Source organism: Numenius arquata, chromosome 2 (genome assembly GCF_964106895.1).
Source record: "Numenius arquata chromosome 2, bNumArq3.hap1.1, whole genome shotgun sequence".
NCBI lineage: Eukaryota > Metazoa > Chordata > Aves > Charadriiformes > Scolopacidae > Numenius > Numenius arquata.
The window spans coordinates 124,004,285-124,015,012 of record NC_133577.1 but is presented as its reverse complement, the minus strand read 5'-3'; the positions used below and the strand labels follow the sequence as shown (position 1 = coordinate 124,015,012).

The following is a 10,728-nucleotide window of genomic DNA, read 5'->3' as shown; positions in this document are numbered from 1 at the left end:
CCTTCCTGATTAGAAGTATAGAGACCAGAGCTTGGGAGAAGTGGTTGGTTGTTTTTTGGTTTGTTTTTTTTTTTTTTTCTTTTTTTTTCTTTAAAGGAAGCTTTAGTACTTTAGTATTCAGACCACTGGAATGCCTGTTTGGACTCAAAAAGAGTTTTTTAAAGTTCCTATATCATTGTAGCAGGCTCCCTGAGTATTCTCTCCTTTTTAAACAAGTCTGTCAGATATTTCTAAGCTGGTTCCTTTTTTTCTGCTAGATAATCATAGCCGGCAAACTCAGCTTCCAGTACCTCATTAGCTTACTGAAATCTGTGTCCTGTATCCCTGCAGATAACAGGAATTTAATATATATTTCTCCAAAACAAATGTTATAGGCATCAGTTTCCATTTATGCCAAAGATGAGGAAATTTATCTCCTGCTGCATATGCATGTAAAATACGGAAAAAAAAAAATATATGGAGGAAAATAGGGGAGAAAAAGAGGAGAAATGTAATCTGAGAGATAAAAAAAAATCTGAAGTATCCTAACTATATGTTCAAGCTTCAGGCAATGCCATTTCTATGAAGCAAAACATCTCAGGAAGCTATTAGTGGTTTTGAGTACCCAAGGAGTTCAGGGCTAGGCCTGTAATATAGAAAGAAATGACAGTTATCTCTAATGAGAATATAGAAGTTAAAGCATTATGAAACTGCTTCAGATTGGAGGCTGTTCTCGTTCCATCTGTTGTCTCCAGCATAACAATACCAGGTGCTTCAGAACAAGAAATATACACTCTGCAGCAGGCTGGCGTAGGACAATTTTCTCCCCTGCTCTTTCTCGTGTCTGCAGTAGGCTGTCCCGATCGAGGGAGATGGCTTTAAAGGTCAGACCATGAGGTTAGTTTAACATAGCTTCCAAACTGTTTGTGTACATCAACAAGTATAAAAGGAAGGTACACAGGGCAAGAAGAAGCATTTTCTAGTGTGTAGTTTTATCAGGGCTCATTCATTCATTACTTCTGCACGGACCATTGGGTTGTTCATGCACAGCAGTAACACGTACATCCACACTTCTTGCCCTGTTGCCCGATGGCCTAGGCTGTCACCTGGCAAATAACAACAGAAAGAAAACTCAGCCCTCCAACCCTGATTTTTAAGATGGCAGAGGATTTTTAAGATGGCAGAGGCAGTGGAACAGGTTGCCCAGAGAAGTTGTGGGTGCCCCATCCCTGGAGGTGTTCAAGGCCAGGCTGGATGGGGCTTTGAGCAACCTGGTCTAGTGGGAGGTGTCCCTGCCCATGGCAGGGGAGTTGGAACTCGATGATCTTTAAGGTCCCTTCCAACTCTAACCATTCTATGATTCTATGATTTGCACACTCTTTTTGTCCTGTGGGTCTCCCAGAGAAGGAGTTGGGATGGGAATCCAGGAGTGAGACAGTGGTGGTCACATTCACAGACTTTGCTCCAAACATTTTATTTATTGTAAGAAATACAGTCATAAGTAATAATAACCATAGATAAAACCATAGATACAATTGCTTTGCAATTCCCCAGCTCTGAATACCTGTCCTATACTGTGAGTATGAAATGCAAACTTTCCCTGTACCCTCTAAAGTAAGTACCATGAACAATGTATGTGGCATAATTTTATTGATTTTCCAAATTTTTTTACAGAATTAGTAGTGTTATTAAATAATAAAGGGTCAAACTGTGCACTTAATGACTGTGGTAGAAATAAAGTGAAGTCTATGGCAGAGGCTGTTCTGGAGATATTAAGAGAAGAAGTAACTGTAGTAAATGTTGGAATGAATTTGAGCAATCCCAGTTGATGGGAACCTGTCTTTTCTATTGCAGGAAAAAGAAGATAATTTTGAATCTGTCCAGCTGAAGTCTTCGAGATCCCAGAATATATGAAGAATTAATGCTGCCTTCAAAGAAACAAACCTAATTTCTATTTTTACAGGACCATATTTTAAACATATTCTGGCACACATTGTAGTGTTGATCTTGGTGAGAAATACTTGGCCATTTAGGAGGAAAGAAGACAGGACGCAAACCAGAAAATTGGATTGCCTTACCATGTGATTGAGTACCTTGCCAAAAAAAGAAAGCAGATGCGTGGATTCCATACTGGGAATGAAATTCAACTCAGGAAGAGATATACATACTGCAAATAACATGAATTTTTTGCATTCACCTGGGCGTTGCTCAGGCATGCCATATGATTTATAGGTACCGTTCATTTCCTATCACTCCTTCTACTCTTATTCATAAGAATTGATTTTCAGAGGGGCCTGAAACCTCCTGCAAAGGTTGTGGATTGTCCTTTAGTAGCATAGTTATGAGTCTCTCTTAAAATCAAAATTGTGAATGGTACTTGGAATGAGCATCAGGTGAGTTCTGAGCTTTGGAGAGTACTTTTGATTTTAATCCTTTGAAGAGCTGGATGGTCTGTGTTGGCCTCTAATACAAGAGGCATGGTGTTGCACCTGCAAGTTGAACCCATTGTGATGCCTGAGTCATGGCCATCATGGTTGGGATAAAACCTGGTGCTATTAAATTTAAATGTGTTAACTGCTGTTGTATGAATTGTAGGTCTGGGCCCATGAGTTTATAGGTAGTAGCAGGCTCAAACTCTATAAAGAGATGGAAAGTGATACCTACAGGGCAAGTTGCACTCGTCCCCCTCTTTGGAATCTTGTCCTTTCAAGAAAGGTTGTTGACAGTTTCAGGACCCTCCCTTGGGCTGCCAATATGTCACCTTTCCCTGGGTTACAAACCAACAACGCCTGAAGTCTGGAGGTAAAGGAAGAATCTCTACTTCTGGAAATCAGGGATCAGCTTTGTCAGTTAGGAGGCTTATTAGAAATACTCAGCCACCTGTATTCCTGGACCCATGCAAGGAACGAGGACAGATGCCCAGCAGAGCTGAGCATGGTTTATGTACTTGCACAGCTCAGCATCTAAATGCTTTCTGCTGTCCACACAAGTACCTGCTTTAGAAGAAGGGCACAAAATGTCTTGGAAACTGGAGCCTAGGTGGACACTCTCGTAAAATCAGCCACATTATAAGCATGCGATCTTCATAATATCCACTGTAATAATTTCCTGAAATTCCCATTGAGGTCGAACTCAAAGGAATCTGAAACTTAGGCAAAAAATATTTGAGTAAAAATATGCAAGACTTGTACAGAGCCAGGAGAAAATGACAAATGATTCTTGTATTGACCTCTGGTCGGAGTCATATTTTCATTGTAGCAAAATTATGTGAGTTGTGGAATGCATCAAAACCAGACAAAACACATGGGCAGAAATGGTCTTTTTACTATATGGAATATAGATTTTTGATTTTATATGACTGAGCTAGATCTATCAATAAAAGAGGGCCCACTTTTAACTAAAATTTAAATTAAACTTAATTTTCTGCACTCTAAATATTTTATTATACTATAGATGTGGACAAAAATTTTATGAAGTTTAGATTATTTTTTTTTTTGTTAGGAAAAATTCAGCTCAGTTATTTTATATCTCCAGTCAAAGAACACAGGCTTTACTCTTTTGATGGGAGATACTTCAGGCATCTTAACTGAAGTGGTGTACATTTTTTGTTGTTCTTGAAAAGGCACTTCACTTTCCCAACAAAGATTTTTATGGGGTATTGTTGAATGTATATTAAATACACATTCCTTTTTGTATATTTTGTACCATTGCACACTTATTATTGTACATTGTATTTGTTGTCATGATGTCATTTGTATATGGTTGTCAAAGATGATATGCTCACGGAGTAAATGGTTATGGCTTTGGGATTTCACTTCTTGGATCTTTTATGAAGAGGGTTTTTATGTTGATGATTTTTATTCAACTAGTGTGCTGTAGCATCAAAGATATATATCTGATGGGCATTCATAAAATAAAGTGAAAATATATTTGAAATATTGGACTTGAGATGTTTGGTGGAACTGCAGCCTTTTCTGAACACTGCAGGTCTGCAGTGGTGGCTAGAGCTTTTCACTGCCATCAAATTGCATCTGTCTACATCTCCTTTAATTTTTTCCCTTCTCTCTCCATATGTTTTCCAAGCCATAATTACAGTTAATTCTCCAGAACATAATTTTTCCTTTCATCACTAGATCCATATCTCTGTAATGTCAAAATGCCTTAATTTTTATGAACTATGTTTAGTTTTACTTCATACCACAGAGGGTTTGTTTGGTTCCCTTCTCTTTCCCTTTTATTTTCCAAATAAAGTAGAGAGTGGAAATTTTTTTGTCAGCTCTGACAGACTTTGCTATGACCCTTCTCAGCTCTGCTTCTAAATGGTTTGTCGTGATATTGTTGAAAATTCTTCCAGGCAATCTAATAGTGTATTTGATGCAGTGCTAACATAATGGGGTACAAACCAATACTGTAGACTTTATTTACCTTAAAATAAGGAAATTGCATTTTCCAACAAATAAGCAAGTTGAAAACTGGCATATTTTAGCTGACTTCTGCTATTCTTTGCCTTCTGTTAATGATATAGTAGAGAAGGGAAGTTTCCGTTTTCCCATAAAAGCCAAATTTTGGAAGCCTTTAACACTTCATTAAGAAATCAGCTGTGTGTGACCTCTTCTAGTACTCTGCCAAAATATACTTACAGCAACCTCCCCCTTTTCTCCCACATGGAATCACATCAGAAACTGTTATTTGATGCCATAAAACAATGTGAATCAGTCTGTTATGTGTTCACTTGATTAAACGGAATGCATTTTATTGCTGCATTTGCATGCTTTTCTTCGAAATCTGGAGTCAAGCAACTGAATCTCTTTGAGGATTAAGCACATTTTAGTAGTGTCTCTGTATAAATTATTGGCAAATTAGCAAATGTTATTGTCTCAGCTTTGACAGTGCTTGCTAGGGGGGAAATGTGCAAAGAATGTATTCTATCTTGGCTCTGATTATGTTGGCTGATGTTTGTGACATATAATACGATTGATTAAGAGTGTAGGCTTGGGGAAAATTAAGTGTCTTAGAGCCATAATGGGAAGTTACTGAGTAGCTTCAAGGACCTGTCATCTTTGTTCAAAGACAGGATTTCACTATTTGCTCTTGAAAAAGAGGTTCTGAGATTCGTTGTTAGTAAGGGGGAAAGTTTGCAGGTTTTGGTTGGTCTGTTCTGCCAGAGCCAGTAGTACCCATAAAATTGATATTTAATTATAATCAAACAAGATAGCAGCAGATGTTGCCATTTAGGAGCCAGCGGTTGATGACTCATCTCCAGTAGTGGCCAACACAAGTGCTTCAATGTAAGAGTAAAAGCATCTACAATTGGTGCTGACACGCCAATGGGGATGACTTTTCTTCCTAAGCAAGGAATGCTGCTGGTTGGTCTGTATCATGAAGCATGGAGGCCTTAAATAGCTATTCTAGGTAACGTAATAGGGAGCGATAACCTCAAGAGAAATCTTGGGAAGGTCTGCGTCTCTTTGATGGTGTTCTCTCTTAGTCTTTCCCCCTGTGTGCTTCTTTCACTGAATCCCCTTGTTTTTATTTCTTGCTGCTTTTGAACGCTTGTGAACTGTGCTTCTTTGGCAAGGATGTAAGGAGGTAGGAACAGACGTAAAATGAGGTCAGGCTCATCCTAAAATATACAGTGTGTGTCACAAGGTATGGTGACATCCCCAGTCACCTGGCTGCCTGTGCCCACACTGGATACGTGCAGCAGGAATGAGGGAGACGTGAGAATTGAGTTGATCATAAGCTGCCACCGTGTCTTGGTTATTTCTCTGGATTTGTTGGACCTCATCAGGAAGAAAACTCTAAGGTCCCATGTACTGTGAGTCTGGTGCTCTATCAACACTTAAAATCCAAAGCAAGGTTGTGTGGATGTGTGTTTGCTCGAATAAAAGATATGCAAGAGAGACCTCTGAGAGTTTTGTTGTTATATACAGCCCATTCCTGCCCTCACCTCCTTCCATATTTGAAATGGCAACGTGCTAGAAAGTCCTCATCTGGCTTGCCGTTGTTGCCTCTAAAGGAGGGGTTGGTGTGTGTAGGGAAGTAGCACTTTTGGGGAGAGAGAAGCCCCTTTCTGACCCTGCCGTTTCCTCAGAGGCAGGAGAAGTGAGAAGATTAACACTTCAGGTCACCCCCCCAGCCTTCGCTTCCTTTCCATCCCCTTCCTATTGCAAAACCAGCCCAGCCTGGCCTTGGCCTCTTTCCTTCTCGCAGCTTGGCCCGTTGGTGGGAAGCTTTGAGGTGGCTCTGGATAAACAGCTTCTGCCTTTCTTCCTTCAGACTTTGACCATAATGAGGAGGTGATGACATCATGGACGCCAGACTGCGTTTGATGATGAGTTACGGGTTTGTTTTGGTCTCCCTTACTCTAAGTGTACTATTTGGGTGAAGGACTGCAGTTCTTTCACCAGAGCTGAGATTTCTGGGTGGGGTCAGGGTATTTTGGACATTTGCTGATTTTGGGATTTGTTTTGCTCAGGTAGAACATGATATTTTTTTAAGTAAGTTTTGATCATTTTTCAATTTGAAAGGACAATTCCTTTTGGAATTTCTTTGGGTATGACTGAAACCAGTTGTGTTCAATTAATTCAGGAAAAACAATCACTTGAAGACAAAATTTTTTGATTTTGGGTTTGCTTTCAAACTTCTCTCAAGACTTAAAAAGGAACAGCTCTCCTACACAAAAAACCCCAAAGAACAAAGACCAAAAAAAACCCCCGAAACCTTGTTTACTTCAGATTGACCTGTGATGATTTTTTGAGTCTTATTTTTTCCACTCAGCCAATAAATAAAAATGACCATTTTTTTCACAAAACTTTCTGCACTCTTGATTTGTGTCAGAGAGCTAAGGTACCCTGAAGTTATGGCTTCTGAATGACAAATAAACTCTTCTACAGCCTGCAGTAACGTGCCACAGATGCTGGGTTAAGCCTTGCTCTTGGCCCCAGCGTTTCCCCTGCTTGGCTGCCTGCAGGGCTCAGAACAGTGTGACGACTCTTCAGGCTCACAGCCAAGGTACTGGGGGCTTCCCTCCACCAGGCAAGGAACCATGACAGGACCCACTGTGCTTTGAGGTGAATTACTCAAATCTTTATACATGATGGGAGCAACAAAGAGACCAGAAGAGTTTTATACTCAAAAGCCAAGTTTTACGCAAATAGGAACAAAAACTATAAATTGTTCTAAATAGAGAAACTAAAATGATGATGTGAGACAACAGAAAAAAAAAAAATCCCTTTCTCAAGAGATTTTTCATGCCGGGATAGTGTGAAAAGCCTCTGCCAGACTTTGACATTTTCCTTTTTTTGTTTTGCTGTGTTTTGACACTGGATTACTTAAATCATCAGGCAATACCAGATAATCTGCATCCCTGGACATCTGATGGGAAGTAGTGAAAAGCTTTTGAGGTAAACCCAAGTAAAGTACAAAAATGTCAGGAACATTCAGTGGGGCTGAAACTTCAGAGCTCCATGTGGGTTTTTTCTTTCTCATGAAAAACCCACATGCAAGTGGCTTTCAAACCACCTAAGTATTCATAATGCCAGTTCAGACACAGACAGTAGGTCATTTTCTCAGTAGTGCTATCAAAATGAATAAAAACTCCAGGACTGTAAGATCCTCACTTGCTATAAATTAGCTTCAGTGACGCCAATTTAGATTCTAGGGGTGGAATATCATCTGACGCAATGCCTTTATTTTCAGTGCAAACTTTGTGATCTGAGCAAGCTCTGCTAGGCTTTGTTTGGAGAGATTCATCTCAGCGTAAAGTAGCAGTCTGAGATAAACCAGGGGAATTGTGCTTACTTCTCTCTACTGAGTACAAAGGGAGAAGAGAGCTCATATGTAGCTATTTATACTAATGAATGTCAGCTGAGGGTGGATTTGACCCTGGTTGTTGCTTGCCTTAAAAATTGAGAAGAAATTCTCATTGGCTCAAGCATTTTTAAGAGCTTCATAAAGGTAATGTAGGTGCAGGGATATCAGCATTATGGTCAGATATTCTGACCTTTTGTCGTACTGTGGAAAGCCTCTTGATCCACAAAAGAGCATGCAAAAGTCAAATGAATGTAGCTGCTGCCCAACTTGAGATGCTTTAAGGGGTCTTGATTCGGAAAGCAAGATTCCCAAACTGTCAAATCTTGGCTCCTGTGGGAACCAAGCCCAAAACGTTAGGCACTCGAAAGCTTGTGGAGAGAACGAAGCTGAATGCAGGGTTCTGCATGTAATGAGGGCTGAGCAATGCCTATTTTGGGGAAAGTCACAGGGATTTTTATATTAGCTCCATGATGCACAGGCTTAAATAGTGGCATGTGTAGCCAGTTGTAGAAGTGTAGACACCAAGAGATCTGTTCAGGTGGACATGTGGATATCCAAAGAAAATAAGCATATATCTGTGACTAGGAATTTCAAGAACCTGTATCTTTAATTCTTGCATTCAAAAGAACAGCTACTTCCTTTGCCAGTTCAGCCCTAAGGACTTGCACCTTCCCAGAAATGTGTTAAAACTTCTGCAAGTGCAGGAGAACTGGGCTCCAGAGAACTTGTACATCCAACAGTGTGTGTCTGTAGTGTCTGCCTTTCAAGCCTCAGTGGTGTCGCCTTTGAAGTCAATGAGAATTTTGCTGTTGACCTCAGCTGGAATGAGATCAACAGGAACAAGCCCTTAGGTAAATATGCCCAGACACATTAATCAAAGGTGTGTTTGTTTCCTTAATGACTTTTTGGACCTGGCAGAAGGGAGGATTTCAGATGGTTTCAATAGAGTGAGGGCAGCTTTAAGAGTGCAGTTATAAAAGCCAGACTTTAAAGGTATTTTGCAATTCTCTAAGTAGCCGGTATGTGTGTCTTGAATCGTTTGGTTTGAATGCAAAGGTCACCCCAGAGACGTGTGTAAATGTCTCCTGGATTTCTCTTTTGTAATTTTTTTTTTGGTCTCTGTTACTGTGGTTGATGCAGGCAGACCGAACCAGCTTTGTTTTGGCCGGAAGTATACAACAATCTTAGCTAATTTTCTGACAGGTTTTCTGCCACTCTTTGCCAACCTAATCTAAAATCCCTTTGTTTTTTATATGCCACCAGTCTATTGTGTGCATGACAGCATTAAGCCATACCAAATGAGCGAACCAGTGATAAAACATTTTTTGTTAATATCTCATTGAGATGCAATTAGACACTTTCACTTTTGAAAATCACCCCACATTTTAAGAACAAAATAACAGGTGAGATGCTATAATAACGTGCATTTGTTTCTAAGGAGATGGAATTCATACTTGACCCTGACAAAGCATTCATCGTAAGCACATATTATGTGATATGGATTTTGCATTCACAGATACGTGTGCGCTCACACTAGTACTGCAGACTTTTTATCCTTTTTACCTCTCCTGGTGTCTAGAGAAATGTAATGACCTTGAGGGAGGAAGAAACAAAAATGAAACCATGCTGAAAAACTTTTATCTTTTTATTATTGGTGCCTTTACATTAATACTGCTGTTTTGTGCTGAGAAAACCAATCTGTTACACGTAAGGTAACTGTAATATACAACATAGAAATGCAGTCTAAGTTAATTACAACAAGGAGCTACAAAAAAATTTCGTAGGAAAGAAGTCACCTAACATTGCAACTGTGCTTGCAACAAATCACTCCCTTACTGCAGGACTATGCACGTTGTGAACCATGGTTATTTACATGTCCCTTACAACCGTTAACAACAGAAGAGCTAAAATCAGTCTAAAAAGTTCCAGAACATCACTATATACTGTACAATCCTCAAAAATAATTTATTACACTGTTTCTAAAAAAAGGTACTAGTTTTGTTTTGATTTCTTTTGTTTTCTGGTGTTTTCCGGAGTGCACAACATGTGCAAAATTTTGCCTAACAGTCTAAAAACTCAAGAACTGAACTGCAAGTCACAATCACAGAGATGAAGTGGTGGAGTCCAGAACTTCCCTTCCATTGCAGACGGTCGGTACATACATACTAGCAGATGCTGGAAGAGAAAGAAAGGGGAAAATCAACCAACTTCAAGGCAGCAAAAAAAATTGCAACAACATGTAGGATTAGAATTTATGTTGATATGGAACATCTCACCCAATTAAACCAGCATGCAAAGTCAGCAGTGAAGCTGATTGAGGTGCTGCTTGCAGCTCTACAAGGCAATTCAGATCTGAGGCTGACCCATCCTCTGGAGGAACCGGATTTCTCTTTGCTGACCATTGACAGCGCTTAGGCTGACTAAGCTTCTCCAAGAAGTGTCTGAATAAAATACATGAAATTGTTTTTGGACGATTCTGGGTCACTGGGTCTCACTTTATAGCACTTTGCATGTTAGTGTGAATTAATGTAGCTAGAGTGGTGTTAAAATATCCCTGTAGGAAAAAAAAAAATAATCTTTTTTTTGTGTGTGTTTTATTGGTAAGAAATGCTTGGGTCTGATCCTTTGAGCTTTCACATAATTGGAATGGACATTATTGAAATAAAATATATGCATTTTTAAATCCAGGAGAGAATCCACCTCTGCATATTGGGACTGTGTGCTGATCTACTTTTTAATTAAAAAAAATAAGAATTCTAAGTACATGTTGGATGGAATGAAGAAGTTTTTGAATAACTGAATTTGAAAGCAAGATTATTTCTCACCTAATCCCAGATTATTTTCTGGCCATAATCCCATTCATTTCTAGGAGCTCCGGATCAGGATTCAGTATGCATCCAGAGGGTAGGGCCAGATTCTGATACCCTTGTCTAC

The 10,728-nt window shown here is 39.5% G+C and overlaps 2 protein-coding genes across 3 annotated transcripts in view; one reads left to right on the top strand and one right to left on the bottom strand.

The window, feature by feature from the left end:
* ELAPOR2 (endosome-lysosome associated apoptosis and autophagy regulator family member 2) overlaps positions 1 to 2,078 on the top strand; it is a 105,016-nt gene extending 102,938 nt beyond the window's left edge. Inside the window, exon 22 of the mRNA XM_074168054.1 lies at positions 1,834 to 2,078. Coding sequence (XP_074024155.1) covers positions 1,834 to 1,893 — 60 coding nt within the window. The 3' untranslated portion in view covers positions 1,894 to 2,078. The remainder of the gene's footprint in view (positions 1 to 1,833) is intronic.
* A 7,817-nt stretch (positions 2,079 to 9,895) lies between these two features.
* Positions 9,896 to 10,728, bottom strand: part of GRM3 (glutamate metabotropic receptor 3) — a 112,044-nt gene continuing 111,211 nt past the window's right edge. Inside the window, exon 7 of one of the 2 annotated variants that reach the window (XM_074162222.1) lies at positions 9,896 to 9,969. In XM_074162222.1, the coding sequence (XP_074018323.1) occupies positions 9,896 to 9,969 (74 nt within the window). The remainder of the gene's footprint in view (positions 9,970 to 10,728) is intronic. The other variant, XM_074162229.1, reaches the window with a different exon arrangement.